The 25,047-nt window shown below is 39.7% G+C and overlaps 1 protein-coding gene across 1 annotated transcript in view; it reads left to right on the top strand.

Annotated features, from left to right (window-relative positions):
- Positions 1-25,047, top strand: part of sorcs3a (sortilin related VPS10 domain containing receptor 3a) — a 288,150-nt gene that overhangs the window by 251,822 nt on the left and 11,281 nt on the right. The window contains exons 19-23 of the mRNA XM_073476289.1: positions 805-976; positions 12,022-12,208; positions 15,661-15,794; positions 17,189-17,312; positions 17,843-17,955. Of these exons, the coding sequence (XP_073332390.1) occupies positions 805-976; positions 12,022-12,208; positions 15,661-15,794; positions 17,189-17,312; positions 17,843-17,955 (730 nt within the window). The remainder of the gene's footprint in view (positions 1-804; positions 977-12,021; positions 12,209-15,660; positions 15,795-17,188; positions 17,313-17,842; positions 17,956-25,047) is intronic.

Genomic DNA, 25,047 nt, shown 5'->3' with positions numbered 1-25,047 from the left:
TAGCAAAACTATGTAACTGTTATTAAAGAGTGGCCACTTTGGCCAAAAGTGGTAACTGTAGGATAATGTCAAAGTTAGTTTTAATTTTCCCAAATTCCCTTGAGTCCGCCATTTTAAAGACATTGTCATGTTTAACTGTGCCATGCTTACAGTAGTGTAACAATAGCTCACCTAAGACAAGAGCCATGAAGTCAGCAAACTGCATTATTGTGGATACCGCTGATACTTACCTACTCTGCCTGTGATTGTCTTACCCTTCTTACCTTAACCTTAATGAATCGTACTCCTCATGCCTAAACCTAACCAACCCAACCAACTTAGTAAACCAAGATGATTGTATTGTTTCTTATTTCAAAAGTTACATGGCCTCGCTTTAAGTAAACCACCTGAGATGCTAATCTGGTCAAAGGGTCAGGTGGCCATGATGAATCTGGAATTGAAAACACTGTTTAATTGACATTGTTATTTAGTTTAGAAATAATTTAAACAGTTAGTTGCTTGAGCTATTTTGCAATCATTGTTCAATCATTGCACCAATTCTTTATTCACCACTGCTGTGATTAAGGTGTCTCAGCCTCTGACACAGTTTGTGTTGTCAGTTGTCATCTAGTCTGTTTTTGTAATTGGGAGGCACAACAGCTGTACTGACACACCATTCTACTTCTAGGATAAACCACACGCTCATGTAACATCTAGGGGTTTCATTCAAAAACTAAAGGGATGCTGGACTTCAGCAGATTAAACTACAAAAAGGACACAACATGATGAAGTTAAAGAAACATTCTGAATTTCATTTTTCCAAAGGTACCGTAAAGTGGTGTTGAACAACTGCACTAAAGGAGTTAAAGAAATGTACACAGCCAGAAAGCAGCAGTGCCCCAAAAGACCTCCTAAAGGACTCTTGCTGACCACCAAAGACGGCAAACTCACTGCCAATCTGGGCAGCAATGTGACCTTCCTGGTGCATCTGGATGAGGTAAGAACACAACTCACATGGCTCCATCAGTAGTCTAGCTAGATACCCGTTTCGCCCAGGCAATGATTTATTCTGTTGACTTTTGATTAAAGCTGCATTAATTGATTTTGGGCCACCAGAGGGAAGAAGAACCCATTTACAGACACCACAGCAATGGTGAATAAGTTATTTTGGCTAATGAGTTATCAACAATTTTCTACAGTTACATCCAGCAGACAAAATAGCATTTATCTGGAGACATGTTTTGTCCAATGTTCACTCTCATTTTGGCTCTATTTTGATCTCCACCAACTCCTGAGGGAAATATCTGTTTGGTAAATACACCAAATACACTGTGCTCACCACATGGTTGCCTATTTTGTCTGATTACTGTTTGGCAGAGAAGTTTGCATACAGTTAATTTAATGGAGCTTTTTGTGCTGAAGATAGCTGCCTGCTGCATCTGGAAAATAAATTGATGAGAGTGGTGAGAGTGAACCAAATCAGTAAAGTTTTGGCCTGTATAACTAAATGAGCTGAAAGAAGCTCCATTGTTCTGGTAATAATTCTCTGTGGGTTCATCACTTTGATTTTTTGAATTGATAATGTCAACACATTTATCAAAGCACCTTTTTTAAATGTATGTATTGTATATGTTAAATCTATTCAGCATGGTGGCACAGTGGTTAGCAATGTTGCCTCAGCAAGTTCGCATGTTCTCCCCATGCTTGCGTGGGTAACTGCCGAGTACTCCAACCCCCCCACCATTAAAACATGTACAATAGGTTGTTTCTCCAATCAGTGCCTTTAACTAAGGCACCGGCTCAGATCTGTAGTTGGTCCCCGGGCGCATACGTTGCCCACTGCCCCCTCGGGATGGGTTAAATGCAGAGTACCAGATTCACAATGTAGTACATTGTATGATATGTGAACAAATAAGGATTATTCTTCTTATTCATATTCAGTCTGTGTCCAAGGCTATTTGAATGTGTGAAGGGGCCAGATCTGTGCTCCGTATGAGAGCCGCCATTGAGCTACACAATTACCGCCTACTGGATTTGTAATGAGCTGCAATAAACTTGACTTATTTTGGTGAAAGTAGTGCAAAAGTAGTGTAATCAGTTACAAATTACTGTGCACGGACAGCATTATTGTAATATAACTTATTACTTCCAAATGAAAGTAATTAGCAATATATAATCATTACAATTTGGAAGTAACTTCCTCGTCCCCTGCATCCATACACCCTGTTAAATCACTGTCCCGCCTAAGCAAAAACAAACATCAAAATTATTGCCAAATGTGTGAGTCTTTTCAATTTGTTAATAGCAAAAATATTTATTATAGTAAGTGTAAGGACACATAAAACAAAAGTCAGTGTGTCTGTTACTGCACAGCAAGAAATGAGACCAGAGGTCTCTCAAGGTGTTTAATGGTGTCTATAAAACCTTGTAAGATTTAGTTTACAGAACCCTGAAGCACAAATGCTAAAGTTTGAGTGAGCCTGCTTGTTCCTTGGAAAGCTTCGTTCTAAAAACTCTCTGAAGTTTAATAGAGTAAAATGGCTCCCTATCACCCACGCAATGCAAAAGTTCTGAGCCAGAGGCAGAAGTAAAGACCTCACCGGAGACCCTGTTAGTCAGTGAGAGGCTCTGTGTTCAGGGCCAGGCATCCAGGCTACCTCGTCACTAGGAAACTGCCTCACATGTTAGTCAGGCAGTATATAGTCTGTCGATAGTAGCTGCAGGCTTTTGGGCATTAACTACAGGAGTGTTTTCCTGCCACTGCAACAGCTCAAGGTAAATGTGTCTCCCAGGTCTTTTCCAGGCCCAGTTGTCATATTACTGTGTGATAAGTTGAGAAATCGAGGCCTGTTTCTTTCATTATGTGGGATTGTCTGATGGAAAGGGGAGGGGGATGACAGAGGAAGGGAGGAGGGGTAAAGAATCCTTGTGGCATCAGCTCTATTTGAGGATTCTCAAGATGAATTCACAGTTTCATTTATATTCATGAAGCCGGCAATGGCTGTATTTCTCTGGGAGAGAAAATGCCCTTAAATATTTAATGGATAGAGGACTCACATTCACATTTAAAGATAAGGAAGAAATCTAAAAATAGATGGACACTTGTTTTGGAATGATATGCATGACCACATGGTTCATTTTCCTGATCAGAACTGGTTTCGTATTTGTTTCGAAATCTGTTACGCAACACTTCAATTACATCTACAGCTGGGCCTTGTAAAAGCAACTGACTTTTCACTTAGTGTTTGGCAGAGAAGGGACTGGCTTGTGCCTAAATGACATCAAGCAAATCTCAAACAATTCATGAAGAATTTAACTGCCATCCACATTTGGCATTAAAGAGAGGAGACACGGGGAATTTGAGACACTTTCATATTCACTTTAATTTCTGTCTGCCAGTTAAAATGGTTCGGTGTTTGGATTATATGGTGTATATCAGTGTGGTGGTGGAAAGAGAATTAATATAGGAATATAGCATTGAGACAATGTTCATGCACAGGCCTGATGTTTAAATGGAATGTCTGAAATGCACTAGTTCATCTTTGCTCAAAATACACTTTACTGCACCACATAAAAGCAAATAACTGCATGAGGACATTAGACAAAGGCATGTCAACAAACTGACTGCGAGGAACGTTTCATTGCTGTAAATGTTGCATGTGGAAATTCCACTGTAACTCTCTAGTGAACACCACCGTCAAGACTCTCCCAGGAGGCTAAAAAAAACTGCCACTTGAGTCTGGTGCTGCATCCAAATGCATGCATGCAGCCCACAAAAGCTAACAACCATTGTATCGATCATTTTATACCACATTTCAAAAAAACATTGTTGCCAAGGCCTTTTGGCAACTCGTCTTGCCCTTTGGGAATGTGATGTTTTTTTTCATGACAACCTGAAGAAGAGTTTACATTACACAGTTGTTATAGGCTGATATCCGGATTTAATAAATAGATGTTTTATATATCTTATATATATATTTTGCTCCCAAGATATAGTCTAGCAAATAGCCCCCACCAGTGAGCATTAGATTTGCTGGTAGGTGGGTATTCTTTCAATTTTTTAGAAAGCTAGACTAGCTGTTTCCCTATATTTTCAATCTTTTTTCCAAAATGTCAAACTATTGCTGTGACTTCCATCAACATCAACATCAAAACCACTAATAGGTGAAGTAAACAACAGTGATCATGGTGTAGCAATGCAATGTTGCAATGGGAAACTTTGGTCCTGGCAATCACATGGATGCCACTTGACAGGAATCACCTGTCTAAACACTGTTGCAGGCCAAGTAATCCCCCTCATCGCAACTGCACTCCCCGATGAACATGGGCCCCCAGCAGTGCAGTACGCCCAGCCGCACCAAAAAAACAGCTCAGGACAAGCTTGAAGAAAGCGACAAAGAGCTTGAGGCGCTAACTTGGCCTTGAAATTCCACAATTAAACATCAGACAGGCTCCACCATGGATCAGACTCTGGTAGGGTCTTGTAGATTCTGGCACCTGGGCGTCAGTTGACTCTTGGGTGGGTTGTGAGATTGGGCCTCTGTTGATCTGACTTGTCCGAGTCATCCCACGGATGCTTGATCAGATCAGGATCTTGGGAATCTGGAGACCAGGTCAATGTCTTGAGCTCTTTGAAATGCCCTCAGGCCATTCCTGAGCAGTATTTTTGCAAGGTTGCAGCTCACATTTACATGATGGGGGGCACTGCCATTGGGGAGTGTACAATGTACTTGTACAATTATCACCATTGATATTTACTGGGTCAAATTGACCAGTAACATAACTAGCTTTTCAAAATTAATACAGTAAGTACATACTTTGCACTTTATATTTGTAGCAACAATAATAGATAACATAACTGATTGATTTGACATGATCATGAACACAGATGACAAATATAGCACCATTTGTTTTTGTTTGGCTCCTGGCTAAGGCCCTGCATTTTGCCAAACTGAAGCCTGCAAAAACTTCATACTGTCTGTAGATCCCATGTTGTTTCATTTTTAAATCAACAAGTGCGTCTGATCGAAACAGAAGGTGACACAGAGTGAGCACTGACTTCCTGCCTGTGGATAAACTGGCTTCCCTCTTGGTTCAGTGTAGTCATTAATCAGATTTGGCTTCACTTTTGTTGGCAATGCTCAAACAACTAAAGCACTGCCAGCTCGGTGCTCAAGTTGGAGACACTGGTGAGAGCCTGCTTCATTTTTGTACTTTCCTCAGAGAGGCACATTTCTACTGAAAAATTTGGGAGATCTTTCAGCTGTTATTTTAGGTTTTATTATAGCTTTTTAATTGTGCCCTTAAGGTGTTAAAACTTGAAAACATGCATGTATAATTATTCAATTATCTTATTTATGTTCAGCTTGATATAGATTTGTTATTCCATTTCCTGTTCCCTGTGTGTGGACACACACAGCATCCCAAATTTCAATTCTCATCAAATGGGTTACAGGTTCAAAAGACTCAGACGTCGGTTCCTTCTTGGTTAATATAAACTCCCTCTGATCTGCCTTACAATTGTTTTGTCAGTTTGAATTTTTATCAGCCACTTCTCTGTTTCACACTCTCGTCACATTTGGGAGAAAATGTTCTACAGATGTTCTTGCTCATGTTATCTTTTTGTGAAAATGTATTTCTGCCCCAGTGGGAAAGCTAGATGGAATCTCCTGCCGATGAACATTGTGATCGAACATGACAGGCACAACTACTGAGGATTCCTATCTAAAATATGTGCTGCAGCGTTCATTTTCAAACAGTGCAGCCAAGATTTTAGATGTTTGGCTATCAGCAAAAATTAGTTAATGGGAGAAACATAAAGAGTAAACATTGCATTCACTGCCTGTTAAGTAATCATTCTCAGCAATCAACTCAACAGAATAGTAAGAAGAATATCCAAACCCCGTGCCATGCCAACATTGTATCCTGGAGAGATTGTGTACATTGTGTTTAAATTTTACATTTGATCAATTATTGACAACATTGCACCCGTACTGCCTCGCACTGTTTTGGTGCTCGGGCCCTAATAATCCTTTGGATTTCAATTGTGTCTGATACTGGTCGGTGCTGAGGCTATAATAATTCCTTCAGTTCCAATAGGGTCTTCGCATCAGTTGGTGCTCAGGCCCTAATACATTGAAATAGCAAAAGGAAACTACATTGTTATTTGCTTTTCTTGGACACATCTACTTTTTCTCTTTTTTTTGTGTCATGCAGACAAAGTAACCCTCGTGAGTGTACAAGACGCAAAAGGAACAGTTGCAGCAAACATTTTAGTTCAATTTATTTCATTACAAAATTAGAAGTAATTTTGCAGCTCAGTCTTAAACCAAATATTCTGGCTTCTCTCCGAAACTTGCCAAACTATTTCTACTTCAATGAAATGTTCCCCTACCGAGGCACAGAAGTTTTTCATGATCATCCAGCCAAAAGAAAATCACCATAAATGGAGGACATTTTAGCAAAAGAACATCCCTTGGACAGGACAGCGTAACAAAAACTGAACCTCATTCTCAATTTGACATGGCTCATGCAACTAAACTTGCCGGTCTCTGGGGCTTATGGTATTATTCCTGCACATAGGGATCTTTATCTTTTGTTTAAATTATACTCTGCATAAGGTTCTACACTGTAACAATTCTTTTTGTGACAATAACTTTGCAATTTTTGCCGATACCATATATCAACAATATATCAACACACTATTTCTCTCTGTACATGAGACACAAAAAACAAAACAATGACCAAAGGAGCCTAAAAGGCTTATTAGACCTGAGAAGAACTGTAGACTTGGATGATAATTCACATTCACATTCACATCACATGTTGTCATTTGGTTTATTGTTAAAGTAAACAATATTGATTAAAGCAGGCTTAAACAAAGGCATTTTACACAGGATAATTTACCTTGATTTCATAGACATTGTTAGAATAGACTTTTTTTTCTCACCTGTTTTACCTCTCACATCATATAAAGCTGTTGATCATAGAAAAAGTTTCTAATTTTACAGTTAACAATATATTACTGGGTATAGATTAAACCAAATTGCTGACCTACAACACAGATTCTGCTCTGTCTACTGTCTATAACCAAAATGACTTTCCAGAATTATTCACAGCAACAGTGCCTTTTGCTGTCACCCTTCACATTGACAGTGTGGTTTCAGGTTTGACACGTACCTGAACAAATGCTGGCCCTGTGTCTCCAACCCCTTGTCAAGCCGTACAACAGTGCTTTCATTGCCAACCAGCACTGATGTCCCAGCCTCAAGGCTCCAGCCATGATGTGTTTGGATCTGTTGAGCCCTGGGATATACACGCACACAAAGAGTGACATTTAGAGAGACGGGCTAGCATCAGTCTCATGCAGATTAGTGAATCCCATTGTGGCTGATATAGAGAGCAAGCATGAACACAGAATGGACAGCAGACACAGAGAAGAGCTGAGTGACACCGGCGCCACCAAGCCCGCGTGTTGTTTGTACGCCAGCTCATTACAGCTCTTAACAATGCCTGCACTGTCAAACCCTGTTCTTAGCTGTTCTCTATTCTCTCCAGACACTTTTCCGAGATATCATTTTTCAGGCAAAGTGACATGAAATATCCCCAGATGTCTTGACCAAACCTCCTGTGTTTTCACGCTCGGAAGCACACACAAAGAACGGACTCAGGTAGCGAGGGATGGAAGGAGCAAAAGAGCAGGAAAGCGAAAACTAACAATTGGTGTATTTATTTGGTTTCATTGTTCGTTTTGGTGAAGCTCGCATGCTAATGTAGTGTTACAAATGACGATCCCAGCAGCATAGCGCTACAATGTGCCAAGGGGAGACCGGGAGTTTGCCTCCGCAGGCCTGGGGGGGATGAGAGCAGATTGGGTCGCCGTGGCAGCTGGAGCAACCAACACTCTCGCTGTGTGCTGATCCTCGGATAGAGCCAGATGTGATTCCCAGAGGAGACTGTGCAGGAAGCTGAAAACTCACACACCATGCAAAGGCAAACATGGTGGGATGGTGTGCATATACACAGATGCACACTCTTACTTACAATTCTCTATCCTCCTCTTTCTGACACACAAATACAGCAATCCAACACCTGACATCATTAATGACATTAAGTAATAAAATAACTTTGACAATAACAATTTAAGGCCACAAAATACAGACCGACAAACATGGAGATCATTAAAAGCCAAAGCTGTGATGATTATTGTATTCATAAATTAATTTCTAAACAAATCAGCTGCTTGCAAGGACTCCTTGAAAAAAGTTTCATTATTTCTCACTTATTTATTAATGTTTGCTCAACTGTTTGTTTTGCAAATGAGTATTTGTGCCAAGTTTGAGCAAAAAAGCATGACTGCGTGTTTTATGAAACAAACTGTTTTCTGCTAAAACAGTCACTAGTCAAATTTGTGAAACCAGCGGTTGTAAGACACATGCTTTTTGTCCGAAAGAGATATAAGATGTAATGTATCTAACTATGTAAATATATTTAAGGATTATAATTATATACTGTAACTATAAACTTATAAAAGAGCAAACACATCAGCAACACACAGAGCAATCACATGAAAAATCACAACGATGAACCATAAAACTACATTTATTAACTTCTTACATGTTACTAGCATTACAAAGGTGAATGTTGTGTTAAGTGTGTATAGATGTGGTGGGCTATGTGCAGCTTACTTCAGACTTGGCTTTTAGTTGTGTTTTTCAACTTTGAAATTTTACTACCCAACTAATTCTGAGTTAGAACTGAGTGATCCATTGTTGCCTGTTCAACCCTCAGGACTTTTCATACTGCAGCACAGCAACTCTCCCGCTCCAGTCATTTCCCTGAGGGAGGGGCAGTAGAGGGGAAGCAGTTTACCACTGCGGCAGTAGGACTAAGAAGCAGTTGCCCCCCACTTGAATGTTTACAGATTTTGATCTGCCGCTCAGAGTTCATTGTGCTGAACTTCTGGCAGTAGTCGTCTGGTGTTGGTATATCTAATAGAAGGTGGCAGGCATCACAGAAATAGCATAGTCAATAGTCATCGTGAGTCAGAAGCAAACATTAACGTGCTGACAATGTTGGTGTCTGAGTACCTGGAGCTGTACCACATGGCACTAGCTACATAAATATACATAAAAACACAAATGACATGCATTTTGATTTTATTAGTTAAATCTTCCAGGCCTGACATTTTATATATATATAAAAAACATTATAATTGAACATTAACTTGTGGAACCAATGATTGAAGCTTATTTTCAAGGGGAATTATTTACAGCGTCAGAGAAATACTTTTTCCCCTCACATTATTGTATAGATGTTCTTATAGGGGAGAACGGGGTAAGATGAGACACTTTTACGTTTGATTACTTTATTACAAAATAAGTGTATTTGTTTTAAACAATAGGTACCTCAGGTTGTTGTGAACCCATGGAAATTAAAAGTTGAACAAGTATGATGGTTTCAGAATGACCAGGGGCCAGTCTAGGGGTAACAGCCACCATTAATGCTGAGATAATTTTGAACTTATAATAATAATAAACTTTTCATACTTTTGAGTAAACCCTTGTGTGTGCTTTCTTAAACATACTAACTTAACATTTTAGTAAAGATTAAACTGTAATATTTGTGTGTTGGCTACAGAGAGAGTGTATGCCTAAATGTGCTCTTGTGAACAGCATAATTGTGTGTAGCTTAAACATGACAGTCAACAATTAGGTATTTATAACATCAGCATTGTAAGCCTTGTAATAGTCATCAACATTAGCATGAACCTGTACAAGTGACACACGGAATATGTGTGTGTAAGCTGTTTTGTAGCTTTCACTAAATGAAGTAAACATGTAATAATATAAACATATCTATTTTATTTAAGATACAGGATTGATGACTTTAGAAACATGACAAATTTACTTGGCATTACTCAACACTCATTCATTTTTTATTTGCTCTGGTTTGCTCCATGTGCTTCAGTCCAACATGAATTAAGTAATGTGGGCACATGACTACTTTTGTTTAAGGTTATCTTGATAAAGCGTGGCACTGGCTCGACTTACGCCCTTCTCCCCTACAGAGATTTGCAAGCTAGTGTACATGTCAAAACATGTTGTGGACTTCTGGGTTGGTTGTGCCAACGCTATGACGCTCACAGAGGCACCTGCCTGTCATTGCAGCCGTAGACTGCAGCGGCAGCAGGCACTTTTAAAAACACTTGGGTTTTCGATGAAACGCTCCTGCGGGTAGGCGGTTGTCAGGTTGGTTACCATGTGGTGGTGTGAAAAGGCCTTTAGTGGTTCAGTGTAGAGTGGTCAAGTGTACTTAAAAAAATAGCTGCTCTCTCTTATTAACTCTCATAAAGAGCTTTGGGAATTATGGTGTGGTAATTGAAGCCCACATGAATTTGCATTGTGTTTCGGGGTGTTATTTTTATCTGACAAACTTTTTTTAGGTTTTTACTCTGCCAAACAAGTGATAATGTTCACATTATATTGTGCTTTTAGTCTAGAAAGTTCCAGCTGAATGTGGACGTTTGCACTAGTCAGTGCAGACAACGAAGACGTTTTTTTGTCTAATTTGAATTTTTTCATGTGAATTGAGGTCATGAATCAGATAGTGTTTCCTACCAGATCTTGCTGTGCCCTTAAGCTGCATGCATCAGTTAGTTAGATAGTTTGGAATTAGTCGCTCAACGTGATTTGTTTTAAATAGATGGCATTTACTTTTTGAATATTTTGGTCCATTTTTTGCCAAAACATTTCGACTGAACGGAAATTCAAGCTCTTGCGACTTGAGTTGGAAATGGTTACAATTGTTTGAATTCTAGTGACTACAAGATAAAGACTTTTTAAAGCCCTCTTAAACAGGTGTTGCAACAAGTCTTTGATTATGTCAGATCAGATCATCAAGCTCTCAAAATTCCCCAAGAAGCCTTTCATATACTCAATTTAATTTGATGCACATTTTGTCACCCAGCACAAAATGTCATTTTTACGTGATGAAGGTAATCTGTACTGAAACAGATCGATGGCAGGTTCTACAGAAAATTATAATGCAAACCGTTTGCCTGATTGATATATTTGTCTTTTAACAAAACCTTAATGTCATTAAACCTACCATAGTTGATTTTTTGGCTACCTGTGACCAGCAGAAACAGGCTGTGAACGTAACATCAACATATTACCAACCTTATTTGGTGAACCTTTTAGGAAAGAGTTGCTTATTTTAACATCCAGCAGTGATGGAGCAACATATGCAATAATTTGGCAGTCTTTTTTCTGGCCATCTGGCTAATATAAAGTAAATCCAATAATCACTGTCTCTTAGCTCTGATTTTGGTTTACACCAACTCTGAGAGAAATATCCAGCTCTTTAGCTTCTAGAAGCTCCACTATGTTCACTTTTGTCACTGTAACACCGCTCACATTTCCATTTGATACAATGGATTCATAAGTAAATACTGACTATAGCTGCTTTAAGCACAGACAGAAATTAGTGTCTCCTAAAACATCAGTCAGGGATGTTGTCCACCGAAAGTGTGTATGTTATAGGTTAGTATTTTTTTTTGCTACCTGTATTAATATTTTGGGTGCTGTGTAGTAATATTTGGATTGCTACTTATTTGTATTCACAAGAGTGTGAGCCTGAGCATGACTGAGACTTGATCAAGTTTCAGAAAAACATAGCCAAAACATTTATATCTATATAGTAATGTGGCATTCTCTGTCTTATATATCAGTCTTATATGGATGTTATGTCCTTATCCCCCTTATGTGTCAGGAAGCTCTATTTATTTCTGCCCATATTTCAGTGTCATCAGATCGCTCATTGTTCTGGACTACATATGGAGTAGACTATCCTTTCCAACATCCTTTACTGTTCTGCTTGGTTTCCTCTCTGTATGGTTACTCTCTCTCCCTTCACAACAGCCACCTGATGATTATGTTTGGCCCTTCTCTGGTGGTGAGGGTGGTATCATGTGAAAAAGTGATGTCAGCGAGTGCATAGTGTTCATCTGTAGCTGACTGAAGTCCTGCTGTGCTGTTTCAGGGTGACTCCTTGCAGACTAACATCCAGCTGGATTTTGGTGATGGCACAGCCGTGTCCTACTCCAACCTGAGCTGGACTGAGGAGGGGATCAAACACATCTACAAGTCTGCTGGAATATTCCGTGTCACAGCGCTGGCAGAGAACACACTGGGTTATGACACAACCACACTCTTCCTGCATGTCACATGTAAGTTCTGCTGCTAAATACAGTCCAGGTGAGAGAAGAGAAGAGTTGACCAAATTGTTGACATGCTTCTGAGTCACCTCTAGTTATTATGTGAGCTCAAAACAATGAACTAAACAGACTGTGCGACACTCAGCAGTCTGAAGTGGATACCAGCATTACTTGAGGCTGAAATAGGTGCTGCCAATTTGAGGTTTCGGTATTTAAAAAAAGCATTTAACGTATATGTCCATTTACTGTTAATGCTGTAACTGTCAAAAAACAGATTGCTTTCAATATCTTTACTTTTTTGGTATTATTATTCATTCACACAGAATTGACTGACAGAGAGAGAAAGAGAGAGAGTCTGCATTATGTACTGTAGGTTTTATGTATGACGTGTCTGTATTGTCATTGCGCTGCATTTTTATAAACACATCTGTTGCCCGCACCCAGGTGCCATCTTACCATAACACAACAGATTACAACCACAAAGTCAAATAGCGATGCACTATCAATTCACCTCACACACAAACAAGCACAGAAACCCTCACTTCTCCTAAACAAACAACTCTGTACAGCACAAAGCTGTATCTCACAGCTGGTACTGCAGTAATTACATTCATAACACAGACAGACTTCTGTGCAGCATGTGCAACATATATATCCCTATGCACAGCCCTAAATAAACAGATAGACAAAAAATAGAGCGCTATCTCAATGTTGTTGAGCATTTGTGAGTGACTGGAGAGGAGAAATGAAAACCGGCATAGGTTTATGTAAGAAATTGGTTGTGTAATACATCAAACTGTATTGATATAAATGTATTGTCTTATCCTATGTCGTGTTTAAAAAATAGATATACCACCCAGCCCTACAGTGAGGGTAGGCGACATAACAGAAACACCTCTCTGTGTAAAGCCAATACAGTTCAACAGCACCACAAACTGCAGCCTCCAAAGTGATCTTACAGTTGAAACAACAGCTCTTTAAAACAGCTTCAACATAAACTGAATCTTCATGAAGGGATGATTTATTACAGGATTGTTCCATTACTGCATCTGTTTTAACTTGAAAAAAATGCAATTAAGTGTTTTTTCACCGTTGGGTTCACAACCTCCAGTTTAATTTAAATGAAGCAGCTATATGTTCTTACATTTATATATGTGTATATTATTTGTTGCCTAGCTCCAGGTGCTAAAATATACTCAACTGAATGACAGCCACACTGTTGATCCATGTTAAACTCATCTGAGGTGAACTGCACTGACCTATACACAGGATTATGTAACATAGCAGCTGTGATAAATACAAACAACTTTTTGGAGAAAGGTCATAACAAACTTGCTTATGCAAGGTTTCACTGGGGGCAGAAAGAGAGACGGAGAAGTGGGCCTTTAAGGCCACTGCAGCTAATTGCCAGTTATCTGAGGATGAAATGGTAGAACAATGGCTTATTTTAGCTGATTTACCACAGCAGCACACATGACAGAATACAGGATTGTCAAGCTTTCCAGCTCTATTCAAACAGCAATAAAACAGTTTTTCCAAGGGAATCATATAAGCTCTTTTCAGTTTGTTTTTGTCTTGTTAATTACTCTTTCATTAAGTTCTACAATCCATCTTAATTTGACCTCTTGCCCTCCTGAAACATTAGCCACTGTGTATTGTATTTATACATTTCTCAGGGCAATAATTTATTTCAAAGTGCATGTTATGCGTTCAGGAGAAATGCCAAAACCTACTACAATGACTTCTCAACTGAACATATTTAATACCAAATGAGTCTCTCTCCCTATTGCATTCACACACACACAAACACAAATACACACACACACACACACACACACACACACACACACAGACATCATGCACGTAAACGCACACACACACACTGAGCATCTCAAAGTGGGGATAAAGATTAGTTCTGGTTAAAGAGGATGAGCGCTAACAGAAGCCTCAGCGAGACGAACATCCCAGCCCAGTCGCAGCACTACACAAACCCTTTCATTGGAGTTTTTCCACGAAAGTAGTGTGTTACATCTGTCCATGGTGGGAAACTTCATCCCTGAGATTGTAAAGCAACCTAGCGTCCTGTCAGCTCCTATTAGGTTCTTAGTGGGGAGGTTCGCAGCATTACCCAGAAGGTATCATGTCAAAAATACATGATGCCGTCAACATATTTCCATCGTTAGAATGGTGACTTTTTTTGGCAACATTATCTCACAGATCCACTAGGACTTTTTAACATTTAACATTTTTACTAACACTACTTTAAACTTGTTTTTGATCATCTGTCGTTTTAAATTACTCAAGCCAACTACTTGATGATCAGTTCCAGGGGGTGAAATTTGCTGTTTGGCATGCCTTTAAATTAAATGTTTTGTCAGTAAATTGTATAGGATAGACTGGATCTCAAAACATCTTTATATTGCTCTTCCTAAATGTATGCAACAAATCAAGTTTTTAAAGAGGTATTGCACCGCTCAGCCTCCCTGGGAAAGTTTACTCCAGGGTGCTGGAAAGGAAGCTGCGGCCGACTGTCAAACCTCGGATTCAGTAGGAGCAATGCGGATTCTGTCCTGGTCATGGAACAACAGACCAGCTTTATACCCTTGCAGTCTTGCTGGGAAGGGCATGGGAGTTTGCCCAACCAACCTACATGTGTTTTGTGGACTTGGAGAAGGCCTACAACTGTGTCCCCCCAGGGAGTACTGTGGGGAGTACTGCGGGAGTATGGGGTACCGTGCCCTTTGCTACAGGCTATCTAGTCCCTGTATGACCAGAGTGACAGCTGTGTCCGTGTACTCGGCACTAAGTCAAGCCTGTTCCCAGTGGGTGTTGGACTTCACCAGGGTTGTCCCTTGTTTCCGATCCTGTTTGTGACTTTCATGGACAGGATCTCGAGGTGCAGCCATGGGGAGGAAAGTGTCTGGTTCAGGAACCTCAAAATTTGCTTTACTGCTCTTTGCAGCTCCGGATCGTCGTGGTGAAGAGGGAGCTGAGCCAGAAGGCAAAGCTCTCGATTTGCCAGTCTATCTCAATCTGACCCTCACCTATGGCCATGAGCTGTGGGTAGTGAACGAAAGAGCGAGATTGAGGATACAAGTGGCCATAATTAGTGTCTTCCATAGGGTGGCTGGGCTTAGCCTTAGAGATAGGGTGAGAAGTTCGGTCATCTGCGGGGAGGTAGAAGTAGCTGCTGCTCCTTCTCATCGAAAGTAGCCAGTTGAGGTGGTTCAGGCATCGAGGGAGAGGAGGAGAACAGTTTAAGGTTCCTGGGAATTACCATCACTGAGAACCTGTCATGGTCTTCACAAATTGCCACCCTGGCACCCTGCCAAACTTTTCCAGAGAAGCAATATAAGTATTTTACTGTTAAATTTGTTTATTTGGTTGATGTTGTTACTCAAGTCACATGTTGCTCAGAAGTACCCATGCATGATATCAACTCTTCTGTGGTGTTTCCTTCTTAGGCCCAGTGGAGCATGTGCAGCTACTTGCTCCCTTCGTGGTCATAAGGAACAAGGAGGTGAACATCACAGCAGTGGTCTTACCCAGCCACTCACGCACTGTCACTTACTTTTGGTGGCTAGGCAACAACACTGAGGTAATTCTTCCAGTACAAGGCTCATTAAGACACAGTTCAGTCTTGGTTTCTATTGCATACTGGTGTGTTGACTTTTATTAAGTTAACCACTTTTATCAAGTTATTTCACCTGGTAGATGGCAATTTTCCACCTGGTAAAAAATAGCCATGATATGCTTGAGAAGTATATCTAACTTTTGGAAACATACACACAGTAAAGAACATACAGTGTGAGCTTTAATAAAAGTTCACCCAAATTAAAAAGAATGCAGCAAAACTCTACAGTATGCCTTATTGTATTCAAAAAACCTTTTACCTCATTTTGACTTCAACAGGGAGGAATCCAATGTTGTGTCCAGTTTGCTCAGTCATGATCTATAGATAACTATATACTTTCACCCTAACTTAGTTTTCATCAAAACTGAAGGTGCTTTCAAACAGTGAGTTGGTGCCACTACCAGCCTTTACACCACAGGCTGCTGCTTCTCAACTAATATGAGCTCATCATACAGCTAAACAGAGCAGGCTGTAGCTTAAATAAAACAAAATGGTTAGCAACATCTCATGATCAATATAGCAACTATAATAAATGTCATTTATTGTCCCTGACAGAATAATCTTACTTTGAAGCTGACGTTGCTCCCACACTCTGTTTCTTTGCATTGATCTGTCTGCTGGAGCGGAGGTGTGTAATTCTCAGAACTCAGGTAGCAGCAAAATCAGCTCCTATTGTTTCCCTGACTGTAGTTTATGGCAGCAAGTTGAAAAAAAGTTTAAATATCATAAACTATGATGCAGCAAGTCTCCTCACTGCTACTGCCAATCTCGGCCAGCAACACCTCCACTAGTTGTCTGAAAGCACCTAATGAGTCTGCAGCCAACTAGTAGTTCTGTGAGGCTGTAGTTAGACACCATTAACACGTTGATGATTATCATGTCCACCACCTCAGTTTAACATGTAAGCATGCAACACAATGGACTGCAGATAGATGGGAAAGCCATTTCTGTTTTTTTTTGTTTTTTGGTCATAAACCAAAAAGTATCTTGCTTTATGACAAATTTGATTGATTCTTGTGTGAACTCTGTCATTTAAATGTATTTTGGTCCTTTTCTTCAAAAAAGCATAAATCAACCAATCACCAAATAAATCAGGCGCTACTAGTGTGCTGATGAAAATTGGAAATGGGATTTAGCCTTTAACTAAACTTCACTGCTCTCAAACAAATCACGGCTTTTGATAATCTGTAAATCACACCACTGTTGGACATAGAAACCAGGCTCAATCTTAAACATCACCCTGATAAAGGCAAGGTAGCTAAAAATGTTTGTTGCATAAAGCATGGTGTACTGGAAAAGAATGGTGCCACATGTTTAAGTGAGACATTAAATAGTAACTGTATCTTTTGTGCTTGCAGCCAGTGATAACGCTGGATGGGAGTATCTCTTATACCTTCCCCACTGAGGGAATGCACACCATCACAGTCCAAGTGGCTGCAGCCAACACCATACTGCAGGATACAAAGGCCATAGCAGTCAAAGGTCAGTATTTGTTTTCTAATTGTGTCCTTGAGCCCGTAACAGCAACAACACAGTAAACAACATTCACAAATCTGTATGACTGCCATCATTTGTTTTTTCTAATATGTTCACCAAATGCAGACTTTAAAAAGTCAGATGTCATATTCTGAATCCGCAGTGTGTAAATTGTTTCTGAAATGAAACATTTCCTCCTTGAGTAAAATAGATCACATTACTGTTAGAACCTCTAAAGAATACATCTTCATTTGAAATGAAGTGATTGAGCAGCAAGTATCTGTAAAAATGCAATGAGTTATTACCAGTAGATGGGCCGGCGTAAAGCTGTGACATTTTCTAATTATCTAGAAGTGCATCTGGTACATTTAGCTAAAGGGAAGTGCCAGTGATATGAAAAACCCTCTTCTTTTCATCAAGTGTTAACTACCTGAAACTCAACTTGAGCAAAATGACAGTTGGCACTGCACACTGAGAATAATGCCCCCGGATCCGAGTGAATTAATGGCTGATTCTCTCCTGACTCTCCTCGACAGAATTCTTCAAATCGCTACTTTTATCTTTCTCCCCTAATCTGGACGAGTTCAACCCCGACATACCCGAATGGAGACAGGATGTGGGGAGAGTAATTAAGAAAGCTGTGCTCCAAGTGAGTGATTTTCATTTTCTTTGTCCTTCCTGCTCTCTTCTTTCCATCTTTGTGTCCGTCTTCAGCTCCTTTCCTTACTTTCTTTTTATTTCCTACTAACTCTCTCTCCCTGATATTTCACAATTATTTCCTGTACTCCTATTACCTTTGCTGCCTAGTAGTCTGGGCTCATTGGTGCGGCAAGTGAACACCCTCAGGCCTTCCTCTGATTCATCATCAGACAGGTGTGAAGATGCCTCTGCTTTCCTTCTCTCCCAAGATGGCTTCATGAGCACTCATTCCTTATTTTTTAAAGTCACTAATAAAATGATCTCAGGACTTCAAGCACAAGGTCTAGTAAGGGACCTACGAGTGACAATAGCTGTCACAGCATCTGACGTATGTGTCTGCGTGTGTGCGATGGCCTGCTTGAATGTAGGTGGGGTGTAAGTGCTCTCAGTGTGTGTGGGAAGCTTACCCATCATTAAGTGCCACTCATCTCCCCATTCACAGCTCATGAATAGCAGACTGCATTTGGTTGCGCTGTGCTCTCGGCCATCTTACCAACATACTGAGTGTTAGAGCTGCAGGTGGGTGCTGTTGAGGAATATTTAAATGGGAGAAGATTTCATGAATAACCAAGGTAACCCCAACTTAGGCCCATGCTTTTGAGCCTATTGATTTCCCTTTTCCTGGACTGTAATGCAATTTAAAGTTGAAGAATTTGCTAAAATGAGACGTATTACTTATTCCTCAAGAACAGAAGGAACCAGTTTCTGCTAAATGATTTAGACTGAATCGTTTTAACAACCACACTAGTTTTGTGACTCTGTCTGAACTCACTCAGTGGAGGGTGTAGATTTCACTCTTAAATTTAATCTCCAGGGTTATTGATGCAAGTGCCTCAACTCTCTTGTAGAGGAGGCTGAGCTCAAATCTACTTTAAAAGCCTTTATTACAATTATCTGTGGATAAGTATGGTAAATGAAAAAAGAGAGAACTTAAAAATATTTCCAGACTATGGTCTCTATCAGGACTTGGCGATATGGCCATAAAATAACATTGATATGCTAAAAAAACAGCCTAAATGCCTCTGAACTGTGCTGGAGTAGAAATGAGTAGAAATAAAGTACAAGTACCTCAAAATTGTAAGTACAGGACTAAAGTAACTGTGCATTTACTTCACACTGTACTGATTTCAGGACAAAATGTTCCTTTTTTACACTGACTAGATGGCTGTTTTCTGTAAAGGAGTATGTCATTAGTAAATTTAGTAAAAATACTTTCTGAAATTACAAATCCAAAAAAAAATTCCTGTCCTCAGCTAAAATAGAGCAACATCTTTCATAGAGGCACAATTAACAGCAAGTTAAAGTAATTATGATTCCCATCAGATGATTAAAAACATTCAATTAAACATAAAATCTACAAATAAAGAGTATTTCAAAACTGTCCCCATGTTTTCGGGCGACAGCGCTGCTATTGAGAGCTCCATGAACCACCTGACTGCGTGGTGGTGAAGTCAAAGAGTGTCGTGACTCTGATATGAAACAGCGTTGCTTGAGCTGGGAGTTGATGAGAAGATTGCAGACAGATGTTGAGATGAGCCAGGTGCCAGATCAGGTAGCCACGCCCAGGAGACACACAGATGCACCCACACACCCACACACACACAAACAGACAGACAAGGGAGGAGGAGACACAGAGGAAGCCTGCTAGAGGACACAAACTGGAGTACCTAGCTACAATCTTCTGGCAGTTATTTGCCAACACAATATCATCCATAATCATACAAATCTACCATACGTCTGGAAAGTATGAAATTTGGAAATTCATGTTTCCCTTATGTGGTGCATTGTGGCACATGGTGCAATTAAAGGTGTGGTTTCAGGATAGTTTCACATTTTCAAGTGTGTCTTAAAACATACTGATCTGTGTTCATATAAGCTCGCTCATTGCTTGCTGTAATTTTCCCTCCTGTTCACTGTGGCCGAGTGCCTCTTTTACAAACACACTGACTGTAACTTGTCATCGTCCACATGTGCCATCACATAAACTGGCAATAGTCCAAACTGTTAGAAAACAGCACAGTTCTGCAGCAAGTCTGTAAATTAAATATACAGAACTATAGAACAACTTTGAAAACAAATTAGTGTTAAAAAATTACACATTTCTTTATAAAAGGCACATTTAAAAATACAAATTTTAGTGCTTTGCAAGCATAGCCAACTGTGTATGTAAACCTGTACACATTGTATGCTTATACTTTTTAGAAACTTAACAAAATTGTCTAATCGAAAAGGATTCAGAGGCACTCTGATAATAATAATGATTAAAGTCCTTTATGAAATCATCAATAAATCAACATGTTTCAAGTCATAGAGTCCATATGAGGACATGCCCTGATGAAGGGCATGAATGGATTCAGTGCATCAGAGCAGAATTTAGAACACTGATTTACAGAATATTTACAGGACAAAATGTGCAAGGAAAGAATGTATTGTATGTACACCAAATTGTTATATAAAGTTGTTATTCACTGAAACATTGACTTGAGTGGTGAAATTGTTGGCATTGTTTGTTGTAATTAGGCCTCAGTCACCACCTGCTGCTATATGTCAAGACTGTCAGGTCTGAGTGAACACCGTCAGATGGACGATTTTTTTGTATAAAATTAATTTGTTTTCAATCTCTTCCTTCACTGCTGTTAATATATAAGTGTAATTCTCTCTTTTAAATAAAAAAAAATTTTTTTATGTACAAAATTCTTATTTTGTACATTCAATGCTAATGATTGAGTACATGTGAAGTAGTATGGAAAACTAACAACTGCAAAAAAATTAACAAAAATGAAGAGTTGTCCACATTTAACAGAATATATGTGTACTGAAGCGCTGAATCTATGTAAGACTAAATAATTAAGAATATTATTGTTTAATGATGTCTGACAGTGTTGACAAAAAGAAAGTAAAGATGGGAAAAAAGTATATTTAATGGAAAAAGTAAAATACACAGGAGGTTACACTGGAATTCTGCATGATTGCTGAGACCTTGTTCTATCAATATATGACTTTAGATTTCTTAATACTGAAATTTCTTCTTTTCAAAATTGAAGCCTGTTTAGTCCACATTCTCAAGAATCAGCTATGAGGCTTCAGCAGTCTGACTTAGGGCACACTCACACATGGCCCAGTTGCTCCTTACTGTGCCGAAGCAGATTGTCCCTCCTCCCCAGTCCTCCGCTGGCCTGCACTCACATTGCTCCAGCCGCAACCGGACCTGAGCACGGTTACCTCTTGTACATACGTCATCATGTCGTAACACAGTCGCAGCACAAAGGAGAACAACACAGAGAACATAACTTTACTGACTCTTTTATGGTTTATTCTGTGTCGTTTTGGTCATAGACAACCTTCTCACATTCCTGGATTTCTTGATTATGCAAGGCGGCGTAATGCACATGATTATACTTCATGTCTACGTTGCGCATCCATGCCAGGGCCAAGAAAGTGCCCCATGCTTGAGCATGGTATGGAGCGGTCACACTAGTCAAACAAACTGGACTCTGGGGGTCAACGTGCTTGGGCATGGTACGGATTGCCTAGTGTGAGTGCACCATTAGTCAAATCAAGCAAATATCTTCAAATGTAGCAGTGTTTTTTTAACACAAATTCTCCCCTTTGTGTTCACCCATACAGTCTTTCCTTGCTGAGCAGCAGTGGAGTGACAGTAGCACAAAGAGCATCAGATACATTTTGGAATGTGTTTTTACACAGGACAAGGTTGCCCCATCACTAACATTGGAATTGGTTGAAGAACAGATCTTTTCAGGGCCAGTATCAAAAGGAGGAATGATTACAGCAAGCAAAACCTGTTGTTCATATAGAAACCTGACTATTGTTTGAGGACAGATTTGAACATTTGTTTATTTGTATAGGCCTACACAAAGCAAATCATTAGTTACTAATTATTACATCCTGTAGAAGAGGAGCCACAATATGAGTTTAAAAAACAAAACAAAAGCTGCTAACTACTTTACTCCTCCATTTTACCACCACCAGCACTTGACTCCACCATGTTCATGGCTCAGACTTAAATCTCTGTTCTGCCTGAAAAGCTTATTTCATAAGGAGAAACTCTGATGTACAATAATCAAAAATTATAATTATAATTTGATCATCTACTTGATAGAAAAGGAGAATCTTGATTCTGGTCTGAATCAGTTTTTATCCCTCATACCTTGCTTGCTCATTTCTGAATAAGGACACCTAGTATTTTATCAGGAAACCCCACTGTACTTAAAGTTTTTTCAGGTTGTCTGAGCAGGTACATGCAGAGTTTCACTGCTGCTACAATCCACATTAGACAGTTCTACCAGTGGTCATAAAACTTGGATTACAAAAAGCATCCTCTCAGAGCCTCCCTTGAAGGAAAGTATCAAAATGGAACAGAGGGTGAAGTGGTTACAGGTTCTAATATGCATTGTTTTTTTTGTTTATCACATTACACTTGTGGTTTGTGGCTGCTGTGTCACTTTTTTTGTCTTCATCTTTTCACATTATGCTGCAAGAGAAATCAGCCACTTCCCATCTGAAAGGGCTGTAGATGTGTTTATGGGGCTGGAGCTGACACAAAGTTCATTTCCAGACAAACATATTGTGCAAGTGGAGACTGGAAGGGTTATTTTTCCTCTGTTTTGTTATGGTTGAGAACTCTTGCTTGAGACAGAGGCCACTCCAAAACTGATGGCTTTCCAACATAGTAAACAACTCCCCAACAATAAAACAGTAGATGAGAGAGGAAACAACTTGCAGTTAAAGTCAAGGTCCATTTAACCGAGGTGGCGTGCTGTATAGCTCTGTTGCTGAATTTTTCGAGTCATGACTTTGCACTCTTCACCTAGGCTCATTTCTGTGCCATTGCCTCTTCTGGTCTTGGATGCACACTCAGTAAAGGAGGTTTTTTCATTCCACTCTGTCTATCCTCAGTTAACCTCCCTATTACATTCCCCTAACGTTTCTCAGTCCAGACCGCCCCCCCCCCCCCATATGGTTTTCCTTGAAGGTTAATGCAGGCTATCAAACTATCATCTCCTTATTACTTCCCCAAAGGCACAAAAGTGTTTTCTCATCCAACGGTTGCATGGTAAATCATGCACAGTAATGTGATATTTTCATCTTTTCACTCTGTTTCAATTCAGCAATTATAGTGTTGATAATTAACTTAGTCTCAAATGACTAGAATGCATATTGGGTTTTAGAGATTTCCCTCACAAGAAACTCAATCTGAATTTATGTTACATTATGTACGTGAAGTAACTTCACTACGACAGTTAGTGAAACTGTCGCCGTCAACTTTTGCTTTCCCACTGGACACAAACAGTGGTCTACCTGACCTCCTGCCCTCTTCTTCTCCTCACCTCCTTCTTTGCTGCTGTAATAATTACTATAGCCATTAGAGGTTGCTGCCTAACAAGAAATGTCCTGGCCATCGATGTGCATCTGTGGCCCTTATTGTTGGGGTGTGTCCCACACTGTTGGCATTAGTCGGCCCTTGTTGGCAGCTTTTTGGCTGGTCGTGCATGTAGTATCGACAGAGAAGACCCTCTAATCAGATGTTCATGGGCTCAGAAGCAAATCTGTGCACAAATAAAGAACCAGAAAAAGAAAGGGAAAGCCCCTTGAGTCTGTCGCTGTGTTACCCATGATTTCACCCATTTAGTGCAGTTTGTATTTTTCACCTTGCCTCTTCACCAGTGCCACCAACTTTTTAGGTTAGGTCTAGGTTAATGGGTCAATCGGTTTATTGTCCGTAGGTGTGAATGTTTTCTCAGTATGTCAGCCCTGTGATGAACTGGTGACTACAGAGTCCATCTGACTTTAGTGATCCCTGACTTGTCCTTAATGCCAACATAAGGTTAATATTTTGGGATTTTGAGTCAAATCAACTTCTCATCAACTTTTTCATGGAAAGTAATGAACTTTGCAACTGATATTCAAGGTCTCCAGTGGATGAGTTCTATTTGATCTCCTTTCTCTTATCTCGCACCAACAGCAGGTTAAAATTGCTAATTATCTAAGGAAATAGAACATGTTATCATACAATCTTGGTTGATTGATATACAAGAAATTTGAATACCAGGTTCAGTTTTTTTGTCTCATATGTTGGTTTGTGACCAGACACCTGCAAAATTAAAAACATTCCCATCAGCCTCAGGTATTCCTTGTTTATGCTAATATGCGAATGTCAGCATGCGAACATGCTGAACTGTGATGATGACCATGGTAAGCATTATACATAACATAAAACACTGTTATTGTTACCATGTTAGCATGGCGATGCTAGCATTTAGCTCAATGACTGTAGATGAATTGAGCATTAACACTCGATTATTTAGATGAAATGGTGCTTTACGTATATATACATCATAAAGAATTCCCCAAAATATGAGACCTCAATGTTTACCTGTATTGAATTTAAACGAGAACCCATTAAATCAAAACTGCATGCATGCAAAAATACAGTATTTATGGTATCTGTACAGGTGCAACACCTTTCAGGCATATGATTTAACTTCTTTGTCGAGTAGCTCTAGAGCTTTCAATCTTCAGATAGTACTTCTTCAAATAAACTCCCAAAATATTGCACTATCGAATCTTTGTGTGAAACCAAATTCAGCGAGGCTTCCCTGCAGCAGGTAACCTCATCTTCATCTGTGAGTGTTTCACCTATCTTTCTGCTTGCCATCCCAATCTGCTTTTTCTATCCAGCAGTAAATTTGCAAAGCATCAAAAGCGAGTACTCCAAAGCAGCCAGCCAGCTTTTTGAACTAATGACTGATTGCAATGCAAACAAACATGTTAAAAGCATATTGATTTTTTTGTTCAGGGGCTATTGCCTCTTCTGTCATCGTATTCACTTTATCTCCCCCTCGGCCGCCCCTTCTCTCAATGCAATTCATGTCCATGGTTATCATTTGTCCACTACTTTGGTACTCAAATAGTGATTTCTGTGCTTGATAATTGATGTGCTTTGGCTAAACCCACTCCATTGTCTGCCCAGGCCACTGAAAAAAACATAAAAACATCACAGGCTCTGAAATGAAGAGTGATC

This window comes from Pagrus major, chromosome 1 (genome assembly GCF_040436345.1).
Source record: "Pagrus major chromosome 1, Pma_NU_1.0".
Taxonomy (NCBI): Eukaryota; Metazoa; Chordata; class Actinopteri; order Spariformes; family Sparidae; genus Pagrus; species Pagrus major.
This window is presented reverse-complemented; position numbering and strand designations above follow the sequence as displayed.